This window comes from Anabrus simplex, chromosome 1 (genome assembly GCF_040414725.1).
Source record: "Anabrus simplex isolate iqAnaSimp1 chromosome 1, ASM4041472v1, whole genome shotgun sequence".
Classification (NCBI taxonomy): Eukaryota; Metazoa; Arthropoda; class Insecta; order Orthoptera; family Tettigoniidae; genus Anabrus; species Anabrus simplex.
The window spans coordinates 68,077,762-68,099,231 of record NC_090265.1 but is presented as its reverse complement, the minus strand read 5'-3'; the positions used below and the strand labels follow the sequence as shown (position 1 = coordinate 68,099,231).

At 37.9% G+C, this 21,470-nt stretch overlaps 1 protein-coding gene across 1 annotated transcript in view; it reads right to left on the bottom strand.

The window, feature by feature from the left end:
- Positions 1-21,470, bottom strand: part of Klp98A (kinesin-like protein 98A) — a 471,801-nt gene that overhangs the window by 110,491 nt on the left and 339,840 nt on the right. The window contains exons 15-17 of the mRNA XM_067156284.2: positions 20,719-20,844; positions 15,539-15,658; positions 9,550-9,638 (exon numbers count right to left, since the gene is read on the bottom strand). Coding sequence (XP_067012385.2) covers positions 9,550-9,638; positions 15,539-15,658; positions 20,719-20,844 — 335 coding nt within the window. The remainder of the gene's footprint in view (positions 1-9,549; positions 9,639-15,538; positions 15,659-20,718; positions 20,845-21,470) is intronic.

Sequence of the window (21,470 nt, the reverse complement as noted above, 5' to 3'; positions counted from 1 at the left end):
AACCATGGACTAATTTTAGAAACAACAAGGTTTATAAGAAAACTGCATAAATTAATGACTGAAAAGTCCAAATTTTAAATTGGGTGAATCCCAGATATATCATGTGGCCATGAATCATAAATTTCATAAAGAAATTTATAATGTTAAGGTCCTGCATGGTGTTGATGTTGATTCAGACCACTACATCTCCAAGATTAAATTTAAATTAACTCCTAAAAGGAAAAATAAACTGTATAACCTTAATAGCAAAAGATTGCACGATCCTAGTTCAGTCATTAATAATCGAACATGCTTTGTGAAATCCACAACACTTAAGTGATAGCTTGGGAACCACTATTAACCAATTAAAAGCCATAGCAGAGGAAGTTGCTCCCATTTAAAAAAAAACTAGCTTGGTGGAATGAAGAGTGTGATACAGAAATACTACGCTGGCATAAAGCCTGGTTGAATGATCAACAACAAAAAACAGGAAGCTCTAGAGAAGAACTAATCAATGCTAGACGATTAATGGCTAAAGAAATCAGGAGAGTTAAAAGAAATTATCAGAAGTAAACATTAAAATCTATTGATGAAGATTTCAATCGAAACGAAATAAGAGACTATTACAGGACATTTAAACAATACCAAAAATTATACTCCCCCTACTCTCTTGATGAAAGATAAGAACAGAAAGGTTGCATGTTTATGACAATGCAATAATTTTGGCTGAATACTTTAAAACATTACTTAATAGTGAAGAACCTGAAAATTATTTTGAATTTGATCTGTTTCCCCAGAAATAAAACACCTCTGGAGAAGGTCATACCACCGGTTTATGACGAAGTAAGTGCAGCTATTGATTCACTGAAAAATTTTAAAGCAGCAGGTAAAAATCAACTAGTAGCAGAACTCTCAAAGAATGTAAATATACAGACTATTCAGAATCTGCATAAACATCTCGCTGACATTTGGAATACAGAAAAATTGCTTGAAGAATGGAATGTTGCAATTATACACCCAATCCATTAACTCATTGCGGACCGTGGACGGCATAAGACGTTTAAGTTTGCTCCTATGCTGCGCGCCGTGGACGGCGTAAAACGTTTAATGTTCCACATGAAGCAATGCTGTTTATATTAGTCATCTATGCATTCTTACACCTTAGTCAGCATTACTGGTTGTAGCAGGAAGTTGGTTGATCTTTTTGTGATAACCCTCGCGTAGAGTGTGCTCATGTTTATCTTAGCTGTTTTAGCGGGAATATCTCAGCACTTCCTCGCGCGTCAAGTCGGTACTTGAGATTCCAATGCAGTGCGTGTCGTTCTTACTGAACTTATAAAACAGTTTCTTATGGAAGATTAATTATTAGATATTGTTCACAATGATTATTCTGGTGATGAACTTATTCCTGAAATAGACTCAGATAGTGAAAATGAGACTGACGAGGATATTCCGATTCCCGAATCCGATAGGCCTATAGAGAAAGGTGAAGTGCCTGATACATATCATCCTCGTTATTGTCCAGCCGTTCCATCATTTACAGAGAATTCAGGTATAAACATTCAAATAGAAAATAAGCAGGATATTTTAGTTACGTGAGTATTTTCATGAATGACGAATTTTATCAGTATGTGTGTGAGCAGACCAATCTATACGTGAGTCAAGTGATAAGTGCGGTGCCCCGGCCTTTCACAAAGAATTCAATCGTGCAATCGTGGAAACCGATTAGTCCAAAATCCTGATATAAAAATGTACTGGACCGAAGACCCTGTTTTTCATACTCCGATATTTTCTAAAACAATGTTCCGAATACACTTTCTTCATATTCTTTCATTTCTTCACTTCGGTGACAGTAATCATTATGCCGAAAATACAGATAGGCTGTATAAAATTAGACGTATTTTGAAATCTGTGACACCACACATCACACCCTAAATATTTACTAGACGTAAGCACAAAGTATCATTTTTCTAACATTTATAGTTTAGGAGTAATTGTAATTTGTATTAAGTGATGCACATCAAGATGGCCGGGCATGAAAATGGCTGGTCCAGGCATTCAAGTGTCCCGCTCAGAAGCAGGTACTGAACGTGTTAAAAAAAAAAAAGGTGATATATATGATCCTAGTAACTATCGGGGAATTTCTTTCCTAGATATCACCTATAAAATTTTCTTTTAAGATTCTCTATTTCAGAATCCATGACCAGTTTGATAGTGAATTGGGTGAATAGCAGGGTGGTTTTCGGCCAGGACGAAGTTGTCCAGATCAAATTATCAGTCTCAAATGGACCATAAGACAACAACGCATTAGGAGCAAAAATTTAGTTATCACTTTTGTTGATTTTCAAAAGGCTTATGATACTATCCATCGTGAATCATTACTACATATCCTTACTGAATTTGGTCTAGATCGGAAACTTGTTAACCTTATTGTGGTCACTCTGAGAAACACAAAGTCTAAAGTTAGGTTCAGAAATGAAATCTCTGAACCATTCGAATTTCATACTGGTCTTTGACGGGGAGGTGGATTATCCCCATTCATGTTTAATTGTGTGCTGGAAAATAGTATGCGTGAATGGAGTAAGGTATGTCCTCCGAATGTTAAGATTGGAAGAAATATTCAACTAAATTGTCTTGCATTTGCTGATGATCTGGCACTATTAGCAAATAGTATAGAAGAAGCAAAATTTCAAGTAGAGGAACTAGGAAGATTGCAGCAAAGGTTGGGTTGAAAATATATTTTGAGAAAATGGAGAAGTTGACACTCCACATATTATATTAAATAATACTCAGAAAATAAAAGTTGTAAATAAATTTAAATATCTTGGTGAAATTGTCACTTGGAATGCTAATGAAAAAGCATCCATAAATAACAGAAGTCTAAAATTGAGACGAGCACAACAAATTACTGTACATGGCCGAGTTACAAAAAACAGTCTCTTTCAATTCATGCTAAATTTCGCCATTATAACTCCGTCATCAAACCAGAGCAACGTATGCAAGTGAAACATTATCCAGACTTAATACCCAAGCAACAACAGACAAACTGCAGAAAGTCGATAGAAGAATTCTCTGGACAATTATTAATAAAAAAACATCAGGTTGATGACCATTGGAGACTTTTACCCAGTTCAGTAATTTACAAGGATAGTGAGACAGTGGGAAAATGGAGGATTGCATTTTTTGGACACATATACCATTTGCCAAATTTTAGACTCCTAAAACAGCTTTGTGATTTCTTTTGGAATAGTAAAACAAAAAACACTTGGTTTAAAGATATACAAATGGGTTTGGATGAATTGAAAATGACTACAGAACAAATTGAAAACAGAGAAGAGAAGAAGATTCTAAACAACAGATATACAAAACTATCACTTAAAACATCAAAACATAAGCAGTATGTTATATCAGCAGAAGAATGGGCTGCAAGATTGTCTAGAATGAAGTAGTTTTGGGAAAAGAAGAAATTATCAAGTTTTTAAAAAATGAACTTATTTTTCGATGTACTTATTTTTTTTGAAGATTTTATTGTATAAGGTTGATTTTGGTACTCCAATGTGGGTGTAAACAAGTGTAAATAAATAAATAAATAAATAAATAAATGGGAGAGAAATGTTTACAGGGACAGGTTCATTCCATTTTGTCAACAAGAGATTTTTGTTGTGACAAAGTGTTTCTATAAGTTACCAGTAGAGAGTGTACACCTGTAAATCAAATGCTGAAACTGAGACAAGGATTGTGAGGAATCAAATTGATTACATCCTGATTAAAAAGAGATTCAGAAAATGTATTCAGGCAGTGAAGACATCCTGGTGATGATGTTTTGTCGGATCATAATCCACTGGTCAACAATACTGAAAGACCTCAGTGAACAACTATCCAACTAGAATGAAATGTTGAATAACTTCAAAACCAGTTGGAGTCCATTCAAACCAACTGTACTGGATACAGAAAATTGTCATCTGATACAAGAAAAGAGTGTTAGAAAAATCACATGGATAAGTGACAAAATCCTTGATCTGATCGACCAACAGAAGCTAGTAAAATCTAAAAACTGGAGTTACAAGGTTACAAGGGCAAAAATTGAAAGACTGGATAACCAGTGTAAGGACATAGAAATATGTGAATCTAAACATGATTTTAAACATGCAAAAAATAGGGGAAGATGTCCCTCTAGTTTGTGATACAGATGAAGGACCATAAATAGCTCACCAGGAAGACCAATCACTGGATATTCTGATAGAGCTATCTAACATACACTGACTAACAGAGCAAATGCTACACCAAGAAGGAGTGGTTCGAAAGGGATGAAAGTTGGGGAAAAAACAGAGACGGCACGGACGAATAATTGATGTTTATTTCAAACCGATATGCAGGTTACACAATGCGCACGACATCGACTCAGTAGGATGTAGGACCACCGCGAGCGGCGATGCACGCAGAAACACGTCGAGGTACAGAGTCAATAAGAGTGCGGATGGTGTCCTGAGGGATGGTTCTCCATTCTCTGTCAACCATTTGCCACAGTTGGTCGTCCGTACGAGGCTGGGGCAGAGTTTGCAAACGGCGTCCAATGAGATCCCACACGTGTTCGATTGGTGAGAGATCCGGAGAGTACGCTGGCCACGGAAGCATCTGTACACCTCGTACAGCCTGTTGGGAGATGCGAGCAGTGTGTGGGCGGGCATTATCCTGCTGAAACAGAGCATTGGGCAGCCCCTGAAGGTACGGGAGTGCCACCGGCCGCAGCACATGGTGCACGTAGCGGTGGGCATTTAACGTGCCTTGAATACGCACTAGAGGTGACGTGGAATCATACGCAATAGCGCCCCAAACCATGATGCCGCGTTGTCTAGCGGTAGGGCGCTCCGCAGTTACTGCCGGATTTGACCTTTCTCCACGCCGACGCCACACTCGTCTGCGGTGACTATCACTGACAGAACAGAAGCGCGACTCATCGTAGAACACGACGTTCCGCCATTCCCTCATCCAAGTCGCTCTAGCCCGGCACCATGCCAGGCGTGCACGTCTATGCTGTGGAGTCAATGGTAGTCTTCTGAACGGACGCCGGGAGTGCAGGCCTCCTTCAACCAATCGACGGGAAATTGTTCTGGTCGATATTGGAACAGCCAGGGTGTCTTGCACATGCTGAAGAATGGCGGTTGACGTGGCGTGCGGGGCTGTCACCGCTTGGCGGCGGATGCGCCGATCCTCGCGTGCTGACGTCACTCGGGCTGCGCCTGGACCCCTCGCACGTGCCACATGTCCCTGCGCCAACCATCTTCGCCACAGGCGCTGCACCGTGGACACATCCCTATGGGTATCGGCTGCGATTTGACGAAGCGACCAACCTGCCCTTCTCAGCCCGATCACCATACCCCTCGTAAAGTCGTCTGTCTGCTGGAAATGCCTCCGTTGACGGCGGCCTGGCATTCTTAGCTATACACGTGTCCTGTGGCACACGACAACACGTTCTACAATGACTGTCGGCTGAGAAATCACGGTACGAAGTGGGCCATTCGCCAACGCCGTGTCCCATTTATCGTTCGCTACGTGCGCAGCACAGCGGCGCATTTCACATCATGAGCATACCTCAGTGACGTCAGTCTACCCTGCAATTGGCATAAAGTTCTGACCACTCCTTCTTGGTGTTGCATTTGCTCTGTCAGTCAGTGTATACGAATGGATCAATTCCCTCCAACTGGCTGACATACTTGCATCCTTATTCCAAAGAAATAATGGCTAAATCTCGTAGAAATTATAGAATGATGTGCCTAATGAACTGGAGAGTGTATCGTAGAGATAGGATAGGAATGGTGGGAGGGGGAGTATTCATTCTGGTGACAGAACAATTTGTAAGCTATGAGAAACATGAAATTCTAGGTGTAAGGCGCATTTCTAAAGATAATAGGCAACTTGATGTCTTTGGAGTGTACAGACAGGGAAAGGGTAGCGCCAACATGGATTCAGAATTATTTGATAAGGTAATCAGCTATGTGGGAAACGCCATGGAAAGGAATGTGATTGTAGCAGGGGTCTGAATTTACCAAATGTCAATTGGGAAGGAAATGCGAATGACAGGAAGCATCACCAACAAATGGCAAATAAGCTAATATGGGAAGGACAGCTGATTCAGAAAATGATGGAACCAACTAGAGGGAAAAGTATCCTGGATGTGGTGCTGATAAAACCAGATGAGTTCTATAGAGAAACCGAAGTAATAGATGGCATTAGTGATAATGAAGCTGTTTTTGTCGTAGTTAGAAATAAATGTGTTAGAAAGGAAGGTCTTAAAGGTAGGACTATTAGGCAGTACCACATGGCTGAAAAAGCAGGCATGAGGCAGTTTTTAAAAAATAATTATGATCGGTGGAAAACGGTAAATAAAAATGTAAACAGACTCTGGGATGGGTTTAAAGCAATTGTTGAGGAATGTGAAAACAGGTTTATACCTTTAAAGGAGGTAAGAAATGGTAAAGATCCACTATATTATAACAGAGAAGTAAAGAGACTAAGAAGGAGGTGCAGGTTGGAAAGAAATAGAGTTGGAAATGGCTGTGGATGTAAGGAGAAATTGAAGGAACTTACTAGGAAATTGAATCTAGCAAAGAAGGCAGCTAAGGATAACATGATGGCAAGTATAATTGGCAGTCATAAAATTTTCGTGATAAATGGAAGGATATGTATAGGTATTTTAAGGCAGAAACAGGTTCCAAGAAGGACATTCCAGGAATAGTTAATGAACAAGTGGAGTGTGTATGTGAGGATCTTCAAAAGACAGAAGTATTCAGTCAGCAGTATGTAAAGATTGTTGGTTACAAGGATAATGTCCAGATAGAGGAGGAGACTAATGCTAAAGAAGTATTAAAATTAACATATGATAACAATGACATTTACAATAAGATACGAAAGTTGAAAACTAGAAAAGCAGCTGGAATTGATAAGATTTCGGGGGATGTACTAAAGACAATGGGTTGGGATATAGTACCATATCTGAAGTACTTATTTGATTATTGTTTGGTTGAAGGAGCTATACCAAATGAATGGCGAGTTGCTATAGTAGCCCCTGTGTATAAAGGAAAGGGTGATAGACATGAAGCTGAAAATTACAGGCCAGGAAGTTTGACGTGCGTTGCATGTAAGCTTTGAGAAGGCAGTCTTTCTGATTATATTAGACATGTTTGTGAAATTAATAACTGGTTCAATAGAATGCAGTTCGGTTTTAGAAAAGGTTATTCCACTGAAGCTGAACTTGTAGGATTCCAGCAAGATATAGCAGATATCTTGGATTCAGATGGTCAAATGGACTGTATTGCAATTGACCTGTCTAAAGCATTTGATATGCCTTTGCTGGCAGGACCTAGTGTTTACAGTGCACTATGTCTTCTGGTATAGGCTAGAGCAATTTTGTTACTTTCATAGATCTGTCTCTGTCTTATGCTTGGCTTTGACAATATGAAAATGACTGAGGTATAAGCGATGCTAGTAATGCCAATCCTTATGCAGCCAGTCCCTGCTATGGTGTGAAAATGTTGCTCATAGGGTCGGTTGGTGTATGCATTATAGTGGGCTTGGCAGACTGATATGTATTACCAACTCTGGCTCAGTGAGGAAAGCAACGGGAAACTACCTCACTCCTCATTTCCCTAGTACGCCTCTTCAGCGATGCCTAGGCCATCTATGACAGCTGATGGCAGAGCTGTTGAGGATCCCACCAGCGGCATCGCTGACGAACTGAACATACATACATACATACATACATACATACATACATACATACATACATACATACAGCATTTGACAGGGTGGATCATGGGAGACTACTGCAAAAAATAAGTGCGATTGGACTTGACAAAAGAGTGATTGAATGGGTTGCTATATTTCTAGAAAATAGACCTCAGAGAATTATGAGTAGGCAAAGCTTTATCTGACCCTGTAATAATTAAGAGGGGAATTCCTGAGGGCAGTATTATTGAACCTTTATGTTTTCTTATATATATATATATAAATGATATGAGTAAAGGATGTAAATGGATCAGAGAAGTAAGACAGGATCTGAAGGAAATAGGCCTTACAACAGAAGACACCAAAAATAAGATAAAATTGAATACAAAACTCAAGAATACAAACCTCCGCTTTACCCTTACACAAAACAAACCAACAACACGCACATTTTCAACTGAGGAAAGGGCACGAAGATCGGAGCGTCTGAAGAAGTACTGGGAGGACCGCAAAGCCCGAACAATCCCTTCAAAGAGACCTGAACGACGGACTGACTAAAGTGATCCTATGTGGTCATAAAAGAAGAAGAAGAAGAAGAAGAAAGAAGTGGAATCAGAGGTAAGGCTCTTTGCAGATGTTATTCTGTATAGAGTAATAAATAAGTTACAAGATTGTGAGCAACTGCAACATGACCTCGATAATGTTGCGAGATGGACAGCAGGCAATGGTATGTTGATAAACGGGGTTAAAAGTCAGGTTGTGAGTTTCACAAATAGGAAAAGTCCTCTCAGCTTTAATTACTGTGTTGATTGGGTGAAAGTTCCTTTTGGGGATCATTGTAAGTATGTAGATGTTAATATAAGGAAAGATCTTCATTGGGGTAATCACATAAATGGGATTGTAAATAAAGGGTACAGATCTCTGTACATGGTTATGAGGGTGTTTAGGGGTTGTAGTAAAGATGTAAAGGAGAGGGCATACAAGTCTCTGGTAAGACCCCAAGTAGAGTATGGTTCCAGTGTATGGGACCCTCACCAGAATTACCTGATTCAAGAACTGGAAAAAATCCAAAGAAAAGCAGCTCAATTTGTTCTGGGTGATTTCCGACAAAAGAGCAGCGTTACAAAAATGTTGTGAAGTTTGGGCTGGGAAGAATTGGGAGAAACAAGACGAGCTGCTCGACTAACTGGTATGTGTAGAAGGAGTAGAACCACGAAAGATAACAGTCACCGTAATGTACAGTCGAACCTCCCTTCTGCGGACACCGCCGGTTCCGAGGGAAAATGTCCGTTACGAGAGGTGTCCGCTAAAATAAGTTTGTAAAAATAATAGAACATTTTAACGGCAAAGAACATCCACCTTAAATATAAGCATACATATCTTTATTTTTATTATTCTAAGTCATTTCTGTGTTAGTATTTCATAGAGAGTTATTATAAGTGATTTTACATCATTTACAAGCATTACAGCTTCTTATGAAAGTGTGATTAGTGATGGTGAAGATATACTCCCTTTAAAATAACATGAAATCTGAATAAATTGCTGTATGCCCCTTCACTGACATCATTGCTACACAACTTAACACACCAGAAAACATTATTACAGATCCTTCATAAAATTTCCAGTAAATGTTATCACAACAGCACAAGGTTAGGGGAGCCAGGCTTATTTGATTCTATGCATGTGCTTTCGCATGAAGTTGCTCAGGAAATGGCTGGGCACAGGGGACGAGCAGTATGAGGAGCAATCAATGTGTTAATCTTGCATTATGAATCACACAGAACCTCTTTGAAAACGAGTTTCATGATTTTTACTGGAGGATCAATTATTTAAATGATTTTAACTTACGATTTCTTCCGACGTTGTATCTCCTGCAAATGTTCTTGAGTCCTCTGAGCTAATGACTGCCTCATTGCTTCAAATTCTGCTGCACCAGCCTAAAAGATATGAACATTGAATTAAAGAAGCAAGTAAGCCTTTAGTCGTATAGGTCTGGTTATATCATGATCATAGCTATGAAATCTCCAGTATACCGAGCTCGACAGCTGCAGTCGCTAAGTGAGGCCAGTATCCAGTATTCGGAAGACAGTAGGTTTGAACCCCACTGTCAGCAGCCCTGAAGATGGTTTTCCGTGGTTTCCCATTTTCACACCAGGCAAATGCTGGGGCTGTACCTTAATTAAGGCCACGGCCGCTTCCTTCCCACTCCTAAACCTTTCCTGTCCCATCGTTGCCATAAGACCTATCTGTGTCGGTGCGACGTAAAGCAACTAGCAAAAAAAAAAAAAAAAAATCTCCAGTATTACATTGAAACCAAACCTCAGAAACACTACTTATTTCCAAAATCCCATGTGCACTGTCTGGAATTCAAACAATGGCTACTCAAATATGACTCTGGCTAATAAATGGGGGTGAGATGCGAATATAAGAACTCAATAACAGAGTTCTCTTAGCCTCTCTCACCCCAATTCTCCACAATTCTACCTACACATGGTGCCGCTGTTAAGCTGAGCAACCCAGCGGGAATCTGGGTCAGTGAGCCGACAGGATGTGGAGGACAGTGGAAGGCAATGGGAAATCACCACTGGCAGTATCTCCCAAGACGTTCATGAGATGGACCTCTTTGTAAAAGATTCCGGAGGTAAAGATTCCCCTCATTGGGATCTCCGGGAGGGGTGTACAACGAGGTTTTTAAAATATGGAAGGAAGGAGAAGAATTATTGCGGATAGGGACGTGGAATGTTCTAACCCTTTTATAGGAAGGAAAATTAGAAAACGCTAATTATGAGATGAAGAGAAATAATTTGGATGTACTGTACTTGGAATGTGTGAAGTGAGATGGGGTGGATGTGGAGAACTAGAAAGCGGTGACTTCTGAATGTACTATTCAGGTGAAGACAAAAATGGATTGCATGGAGTTGGAATACGGATTGGAAAACAACTGAAGAACAAAGTTATAAAGGTTGAATATATAAATGGAAGGATTATGCTGATAAGACTGAAAGGGAAAAGAAAAGAGTGATCATTCAAGCTTATATGCCGACCTGTAATCATTCTGATGAAGAGGTAGAAGAGTGTTATGAGAAGATAGATCAACTCATTGAGAAAGAGGAAAAGAATGCATGTATTGTTGTAATGGGTGATTGGAATGTGGTTGTTGGTGAAGGATCAGATGGTAAGACCATTGGTAAATTTGGTTTGGGAGACAGAAATGAGAGGGGAGAAAGGTTAATTGAATTCTGTAATGAAAATTGCATGGTGGTTGGTAACACTTTGTCTGACAATCACAAAAGGAGAAGGTATACTTGGATATCTCGATTAGATGACAAGAAATATCAAATTGATTATATAATGATACAACAACGGTACAGAAACTGCCTAAAGAATGCTAAATGTTACCCAGGAGCAGACATTTATTCTGACCATATGTTAGTTGTAGCAGAGGTAATGATTAAATTGAAAATAGTATGGAAAGGAAAGAAGAGAGAAGAAATTAATATTGAGAAACTGAAAGATAAAGACAAGTGTAGAGAACTAGAGGATGAGTATTGTAACAATAATACGTTAGGAAATGAAACAGAAAATGTAGAAAGGAGATGGGAAACTTTTAAAAATGGGATAAAAGAAGCAGCTAAGAAAACGCTTGAAGTCAAGGAGAGGAAAAGGGCAAAGAAGGAATGGATAACATCAGAAATGATAAGTAAAATGGAGGAACGCAGGAAATGGGAAACAGTAAATGCAGAAGAAGGAAAGCGTAACTACAGGAAGTTATATTATGAAGTAAGAGGAGAAACAGAAAAAGCAAACAAGAAATGGTTGACAGAAAAGTGTGATGAGATAGAGCAATTGGAGAAAGAAGGGAAATATGACTTGATGTACAAAGAAGCAACAAATATAGTATTCAGAGAAAAGAGAGGGAACAACAGCAATAAGGAAATAGAGGCTACAGATGGCACAATGATATATGAACTCCAAGAAATAATGAAAAGATGGGAAGAATACATAGAACAGCTACATGATCGGGACAATCGACCAAATGAAGAAGAACTTGAATTAGAGGAGGAAGATATGGTTAAAGGGGATGATAAAGGGGAAATTATACTGGGAAGAGAGATCGAAGCATCACTGAACGAGATGAAAAATAGAAAAGCAATGGGAATAGATGAGATTCCTGTTGAACTGTTAAAAGCGTTAAATAACGAAAGAAGAAAGGAGTTGATTGGATTATGTAATCAAATATACATGACAGAAAAATGGCCAAAGGACTTTAGTGAAATCATTTTAATCCCTATGGAAAAGAAAAAGAACAGCAAAAAATGTGAAGAACATAGGACATTGAGTCTACTTTCACACGCAGCCAAAGTCTTACTGCGGATGCTCAACAGAAGGATATATGGAAAGCTGAATAACTTTTATAGGTGAAGAACAGTTTGGTTTCAGGACAGGAGTTGGAACAAGAGACGCCATTGGACTTCTGAGGGTGATAGGAGAGAGGTACATAGAAAAAAAACAGGAAGGTTTATGCTGTATTTATTGACCTTGAGAAGGCTTTTGACTGTGTCAGATGGGACAAATTGATGACAATCCTGAAGAAACATGGAGTTGATTGGAGGGATAGAAGGCTAATAAAGAATTTGTATTTAAACCAGAGAGCAAGAGTGAGAATAGGAGATGAGTTGAGTGAAGAAATTGAATTAGGAAGAGGTGTAAGACAGGGCTGCTCTTTATCACCGACACTGTTCAACAACTACCTCGAAGAAATAATGAAAGTTTTAATGGAAATAGTGGAGTTTGTGTTGGAGGTAGGAGAGTAGAATATACAAGATTTACAGATGATATGGTTGTGATGGGAGAAAGCGAATGTGAAATGATACAAATGTTAGATAAACTCAACATGAAACTAGAAGAATATGGAATGAGAATTAAGAAGAAGAAGATCAAAAGTATGATAATTGGAGGAAAAGGTAGAAGTTGTCATATTAGTACAGGGGGAGAAGAAATAGAGTAAGTCAGTAACTTCAAGTATTTGGGAAGTATGATCAGAGATGATATGTACTGCACAACAGAAATTAAGAAAAGAATTGCCATAGCAAAAGAAGGCTTTAAGAAAAAATCAAAATTATTTTGTGGACCACTAAACAAAGATCTGAGGAACCATGGAGAGGCCTACTTTCCATCCTGTCCTCTGAGAGAATCCTAATTATCTCCCTCAAGCTCTCCAACTCCTCCCTCATACTCCTTAATGCCTGGCCACACCTACAGTTCCTACAGTCACACTCCTTAGCCATTCCTTACTAAATCCATTCTTAAAGCCATTCTTTACTATCTAGCTGGATCTGGGTAAAGAAAAATGAAGATAAAACTTAGGTTTGAAGCAGTGCATTAACACTAGAACAGCGGCTGAACTTTCCTTATACTTATAAAGGCCGCAGGCAGTCACTTTGACCGCTGCCACTTACATATATATCTAGCATCCAGGATCTGGGAAACATGTGAATGTTCAATAATTTATTTTAAAACAACATAATTAACCATTGAGATGTATTGTATACAGATCAATCCATTGTTAAATATTAATCATTGTTCATATTCTCTCACTTCTAATAGGTAACAATGAAATATTTTGGCGGACATTCTATTGAATGCCTTTGTGAAAACTTATGATAAAAATAACAGTCTCTATTTGTTTACAAGGCTATTCAGGCACTTGACAAGCAATTTATGCAAGTAATTACCTTACACGAACATTTTCCAAATACTACATTTTTGCACGAAGAACATGTGTCAGAGGTTTTGTACTGTTTACAATAGGAGTTAATTTGACATTGTCGTCACGACTGGCACACTGGACCTGAGTCTGAGGCTCAGGCTGAAGTGTAGGGAGTTCAATAAACCGGGATCCTGTCTTCACAAAATCAGATCTTAGTTCTTGTATTACTTCAAGAATATAATCATATCATCGAGAGATTCTCAGTCCCTTAACTTTCCTGTAGAATATCCATGAATTTTTTGCTGCTAGATCAAGTACGTTATAAAATACATGTTCAGGCTACCTTTGGCATCCGGCCCTAGTGGTGTATTTATGCGCCATTTGATCAGCTACATTCGCACCATACTTAGATTCGTCATAAAATTCAGTAGTACTAGGAGGCTTCTTGTTATCTTTACTGGCTTGAACATTTGGGTGTGGAGTGCTTAGCAGAAGCACATTCTTGTTCACTTTTCTTTGATGTACTGCGAGAGTAATGTGATCTTCCTTCTGAAGTACGACAATTTCGTACAGATTCATATGTAATGCTTTTATTGACTTTGGGATTTCCTTCCTCACTCGATTGATTGTTCCAACAATACTAGTTTTTTCACTTTCAGTCTCTCAGCCAACTTTACCGATGTAAAGAAGTTATCAGTGGTCATGTTATGTCCTTTCATGAGGTAGGGATCCATAAGTTTCATGACAACATTTTCAGGCAGTGACTCATTGGCAGGTCGCATTTCGTCTTTCCCAAGATAAGGAAACCCATTGCACACATACTTAGAATCAACGTCTACCAGTAGCCAGAATTTTATGCCAAATTTATCTAGCTTGTTGACTATGTACTGTGTAAACCTGCCACAAGCTTTGCTGAGGAAGAGTTGTTCATCAGATGTGACATTTGCTCCTGGTTTATAGCACACACAACAATTCTCAACAAATCTATTCCATATAGCAGACACCAGAGGATATTTATCTGTCTGCAAAGGAGTGGATCTAGTTTTATGGAGATCAAAGCACAAATACCTTAGTATTTCTTTGAACCTGCTCCTGCCATAGTGTTAGTAAAAACAGGGGGACCCCATAATGAAGACCACATATGATCTACGGCTAGACTAGTAAGTTTAGTAAGTTTATAAACTCCACGGGTGTATAACAAAGCAATAAAGGCATCTAATTCTTCCAGAGAAAAGACCAATTATTATACATTGTCTGTCAATGAGCTTCAGTCTCTGTGTACATCTTTATATGCTTCAACATGGATGTGTCAATGAATAAACGCCAGGCACTCACCTTGCTATTAGTCTCTAAGTTACGCTTAGCGTGAGAAGTAGGCCTTGCTGCCTCTTTCAGTACATTCTGAGCAGCCATCCTTCCAGTGGGGGTTCCCCACTACTGTCGATAACAGTCCAAATAGTTGGTCCATCCTTACCACATAACTGATCCCCTGGTGCAAATGAAGAGGAGACTTTACCAGTCCATGACCTCTCCCACCTCGTCCCCATCCTCTTTGAACAGGTTGTTCACTGCTAAGAGATCGTCATTTGCTGCAAGATTGATCACGGCTGGTTGATGGAGTAATTGTATCCATTGTAGGTATGAAGTCCACTGTATGTATATTTTCATTAGTTGAATCACTATCACTATCCGATATATTACCACACTGCTGAGGCCTAAATCCTCGTCGTCACTCATTGCAGCTATATCTGATAATGTGTCTTTGTCACCTGATTCGTCTTCTCCTAGCTTTTCAAGTTCTGCTAATAACTGAACAGGAGTAGGTTTTTGTCACCAAGCCATTATTACGCACTATACTACATAAGGGACAGGCACTAACTCGTCCAATTACGACCACTGCTAGAATCATACTCTTTAGTTACATCATACACCCCTATAGTGCCACTTGAAAATATATCACAGGAAGCAAGCAGTGAGCACAACTTCCGTGTGTAAAAAAAGTACGAGCGTGGAAATACCTTAAAATTGGCTAATGGTCAAAATGACCACTCTGGCCGTTCTAGTGTTAAGTACTCTGAAGATTACACCAAAATATGAACATACCACCTATTTATTGACTAAAATTACCTGCAATAAAGTGTGAATATCCACTAATTCTAGGTCAATTTTTTCCACTTTTTCTCTGTGATGAGAGAGAGCTTTGACCCTATTTTGTAGTTCAGCCTCTAATGCAGCCAATTCTCTCCGCTGTAACAGTGAAAAAAATTTCTTGAACCATAAAATAAACCACACACACAAAAACAAGGGTGAAGAATTTATATTCCATGATTCATTTAATTACTTATACATATACTGGCTGCCAGTGAGAAGTAGAAGCACTTTACATAATTTAATATAAGCAATGTGATTTCTGAATGGTTTGTTTTTGATATATCTTCTGAGTCACTCCGTGTCACAGGAAACAGTGCTGTCTCCTATGACATCACCACTGTTAATAATTTTAATTTGTGTACAGCACAATAGGTCATCCATAATTATTATGACTCTATAATTTATTTAACCGAGCAGAAAAATTATAGAAACTCTGTCAAACAAAGTCTGAATAAGTGATTTTTCAAAAAAATGTCTATTTCCCTATTGTTAAACATCTAAGAGTTAAGAAATTTGATACAGAAGTACAGCTGATTACAATTAATGCTGCTTATAAACTATATCCTCATTTTTTTTTAATTTCTCAAATATTTGCAAATATATACTGAGAGATATATACATTTTTTTAAATGTACACGGTACTACTTTATACTCTCCTTTAAATGGTATCACTGGAGAGTATAAACAACAGTCTTTCTACTCCCTGACCAGATTTAAGCCTGCAGTGTGGGCACTCCTGAGTATTACTCAGGGTCGCTCTTCTCATCCTTGGAGAACATTCCCTCCACTTCTCTATATGGGAAAGAGGTAGCCTATGTCCACCTTTAAGGTGGTTTCAGCTGTTTGCCATTATGTTGCTCTTAGAATAGCCTTTATGAAGAAAAATATACGGTATATATTGGTGAACTTCCACTTGATAGTAGGGATAAGTTTACTGTAATTCTAAAATTAACTAGTGTACCAATTTCTATTTGATGAGAGTTATTTTTTAAAAGTCTTTTATAATCAACCATGACTTATGATAATAGTCACATCTGTATCACAGTAGCAGTGTCACATGCTGACTTTTTATTAAAGTGAATGGCAAAAAGGGCACAGGCCTACCTACATAAATATTTTTGAATATTGAAAACTAAACATACTGATTGCTTGAAAGTGGAATTGATTATTAAGAATCCATGGTAATCATATTCCTGGTTTGTCTACAACTTGAGCACATGGTAGCTGGTCAATACTCGAGATAAGGAATTATTTTGGTCTTCTCTTCTTCATCCGTTCCCTTTTCCAAATTCTCTCTGGGTAGGGTAGTGTAGCAAAGCCCTCCACCTTACTAGACATTTCCACCATTCCTCTTCTAGTACTTTATTGCTAATGACTCCTCTATTTGCAATACAGTCCACAACAGTGCTCCTCCATCTCATTCTCTTTCCAGTCTCTGTATCCATTGAATGTTCTCTTTGGTATTCTCTCTCCTGGCATTCTCATCATGTGTCCAAACCATTTTAGCTTTACTATATCAGTCTCTTCTTGAAGTTTACACATTCCCACGCTTCTCCTTATCACCTCATTTCGTATTCTATCTCATCTTGTCTTTCCCTGTATGCTCCTCAAGAACCTCATTTCAGCTGCTTGTATCTTACTTTGGTTCCGCTTAGTTAACGTCCAGGCTGCTGAAGCATAGGTCAGTATAGGTTTATAATAGGACGAGTATAAAACCTTCTTGCACTTCATTGGCACATCTTTGTTCCACGCAATGTCTCACACACTGGTAGAAACTTGCAGACTGCTGTATTCTTAAAACAATTTCTCCATCCAAATTTCCATCTTGTGATATCACGCTGCCCAAATATTAGAAAATTTTCACTTTTTCAAGAGGTTCATTTCCAATTTTTATCACTCACCTGGATTTTCTGTTACCTCTTGTCATGATCAAAGTCTTACTTTTCGCAGTACGAATCTTCATTCCAAAATTTCTTATCTCCTTATTCCATAAATCAACTTGTGTCTGTACTTCCTCTTCATGATCTCCCCAAACTACAATGTCATCAGCACATAGCGTAGACTGTATTTGCTCGTCCATCATCTTCTCCTTGATATTATGTAGAATTCTATCCATGATGATAATGAAGAGTAAGGGAGACAATACACTTCCCTGTCTTAAGCTTGTCTCAACTCTGAACGATTCAGTTTGACCTACGTAGGTTCTTCACAAAACCTAGAAAACAGAAATCTTCCTGCCCGAGGTACTACATGGAGTTTCTTATTCCTGTGAATTACATATTTTTATCTAAATTCTCAGTATACTGGTTTCCTACAAAATGTATCTTCTTTCCTTTGACGACATTGCCCTTTTTTTTAGACATTTCACAAAAAAATAATACAGAATACCAAAATAATCAAAAATTGAATAAATGCCAGAATGCATAATGAAACGTATCACTGATCCAGTAGGTTTTCATTAGCTTGCTGTGTCGGGCATGGTGTTCATCTGACCACTTCGCACCAGCTGTCCATTTCTGATCTTGGAAAATCCCAAAAGTCATGATGCTTGTTCTGAAGAGGTCTCGTTTGTGCGCGTCACCTGCTCATAGGCCCATTTCTTCGAGGTCTTTCTTGACATTAACGTATCAGGGAGTTGTTCTTGGTTTTGATTCAAAATTGTTAAAAATGCATTTTGTCCATCGAGAGTCGTCCATCGGTCATAAGTGACCGTAAAAGTGAGCCCTGCATTTACGGATTGTGTTTTATTTTTTAAATTTTCTTTTAGTATCAGCTTACTAAGAACCACGTTATTTCAGCTGTCTTCTCTGGGTTTTGGTCTTTGCCCAGTGCTCCTTCATTCGTTGTCAGTGTTGTTCTTTTCTTTCCTCCGTCCACATTTTTCCTGTCTTCAACATTGGCCTTTCTTGAAAACCCTGGTGGTTTTTTAGTTTCCTCCTGAGTGGGTTGCGTTCTTGTATATCTTCATAAGTGATCCCCATCTCCTGTAGGTCCCTGTTCACCTCCTTGAATCAAGTTAGCTGGGTCTTCTTATCTTTAAAATAGGTAAAGATACAGTTTGATAATCGTGTTGGTTTCATTCTTAGCAAGTGGCCATAAAATACAAGACTCCTTCTCTGCATGACATCAGAGATCTTCAGGACATGAGTATACAGCTCATGTCAAAGACATATCAGATGTAAGGCTTTTCAAATTAGATATTTTTCACCAATAGAGCATGTCAAAAATGTCAAAGACATATCAGATTTTGACATGCTGTATTGGTGAAAAATATCTAATTCCCTCCATGGGAATTTAGAATTTTCTATACAGCTCATGGTTATGCTGACGTCTATATTCATCTTTGTCTCTAATTGAGCCAACAGTTCTCCTTAAGATCTTTTTTTTCTTTAATTTCTAATTTTTCTATCAGGTCTTTCTTGTTCATACCAAGGCATTCTGCTGCATACAGAGCCTCTGGTCTTATGACTGTGCAATAATGTTTGAGTTTTGCAATCAAGGATATGGACTTTTTGTTGCAAACATCTTTGGTCAGTTGATAAGCCATTTCCATTTTATTCATGCGTGATGCGAAAGCTTCTTTTTCAGAGATGTTTGGTTCTATCCACTTGTAAGATACTTAAATTTATCTGTCCATTTGATTGCTGACATTGAAGTCAGTCAGTCAGTCAGTCAGTCAGTCAGTCAGTTGATCAGTCACCTCTGATTTGCATTTATGGTAATCTGTCAGGTGGCAGATTCCCTATCTGTTGTTTACCTAACCTTTTCTTAAATAATTTCAGAGACTTTGGAAATTTATTGAACATCTCAATTGGTAAATTATTCCAATTCCTACCTCCTCTTCCTACATTCAAATATTTTCTCCTGTTTGTCTTCTTGAATTCCAACTTTATCTTCATATTGTGATCTTTCCTACTTTTAAAAATACCACTCAAACTTACTCGTTTAATAATATCTCTCCACTGACAGTTTGGAACATACCATTATGATCTTCAGTCTTCACGTGGAAAGTGTGGATAAGGAGACAGTAAAGAAACATAGAACAAAGATAAATACAGGCGGTAAAAGATCTCCATAAGAAGACTGAAGATCTGTCAAAATGGCTTGCGCCTCAATGAGGGTTGATGCCTGCCGTCTTGATCTTGTCAGGGGCTGAAAAGAGATGGATGTAGAAGAATTGGGATTGATGAGGAGAAAACCTATCTGAAGATTGCAGTGTATGAAGAAGTGGAGATTGTTCTTGTCCTTTTGTACTTCCATGTTTGTCCTCGTGCCCTCTTTCTGTAGCTCTCTTCCTACACTGACCTAACCATAAGTCCGTAATTTCTGTCTTTCTTTATTTATGTTTTTAGCAGTAGCGAAGTTAGAGCTCGTGGTCCTCTCTTACACTTGACCACATATTTACAATAAATAAAGAAATACTATCATTCAATTAGATATGTAAACAAGATAATAAGTTAGAAAAATAACTAATATGTAAAGTTAGCAATTCACATCAAAGAAAGAAATATATAAAGCAGTTATGAGAAACAATACATCATAAAGGATACATACTAGGCCTATATATAATATGTCTTACAACAAGTATGGCAGTAAACAGTGACTACTTAAATTCTATGTACACAAATTGAAAAATTAAATATTACACACATACAATATTATTTGTAATAATAATAATAATAATAATAATAATAATAATAATAATAATAATAATAATAATAATAATAATAATAATAATAATAATAATAATGTTAGTTCTATGAAACAACTGCGTATTTGAATTTTGAAATCACAGTCATACACCATAATGGCCCAACCACGCAGTCTATCATACATCACCAGTCACACGAAACAGTCAGCGGTGTTCAGAAGGAATTTTGTATATGTCATATAGTTTCCTAACATCAGCTGGAAGTGGATTCCAAAGTCACGACCCAGTCACAATGAAGGATTTATTGTATTCAGAAGAGTGGTTAATGGGAATAGCAAGGGAAGAGCCAAGTCTAGTATTAAGGTTATGGAATTAAGATAGAAAATTACATTTTGAAGATATACCGATATATAGATTAAACAAATTTTAAAAGCCTCTCTTCTACATTACAACTATTTAATTTAAAAAATAATAATTTAAGTATAATATAAGCATTAATACAAACATGAGTATTGGCCAGTTCACGTATAACTTCTACGTTGGTATCCGTGCCCAAACTGGCCCACGATTCAGGACTAGACTCTTCTCCACTAGGACCAGTTGCATTCTTGCCAGCATCCTCTGTCACGATCTGAAATAAAAGAAACAAAAGACTGAATTAAGGAATGGGTATTAAGAACTTGGTAACAATAATACTTCCATAGAAAGAAAATTCTAAAAAGTAGGAGGGTTGGAATAATAAAATAATAGGAGTCTTTTTTTCCTTTGAACAAACCTACATCACCTACAGTACATCAAACTTATAAATGCAAACTCTGACCACTTTCTTATCAAATCTTCTGATGATTTTCATAAATCATAATCTAATTTCAGTTTTTACAGAAAGCTATTTTATTTGAAAAAAGATTCTCTCCTTTTCAGATATATGTGACCCATATAAAAAAACTGGGCAAATTCTTTCTATGGAGTATAGAGGCTTCTTTTCAAAATCTGCTCTTAAGTAAATGAAAATAGGGAGTATGAAAAGAAAAAAAATTGTTTATCATCATCTGATAACCCATAACAACTCTGCAATAATGGGTAGGATAATACTATGAATGAACAGAAGAATTATTTTAGGATCATCCCTTGTCATAGTTCTAGGTGTTTAATAATAATAATAATAATAATAATAATAATAATAATAATAATAATAATGTTACTTGTTTTACGTCCCACTAACTACTCTTTTACGGTTTTCGGAGACGCCGAGGTGCC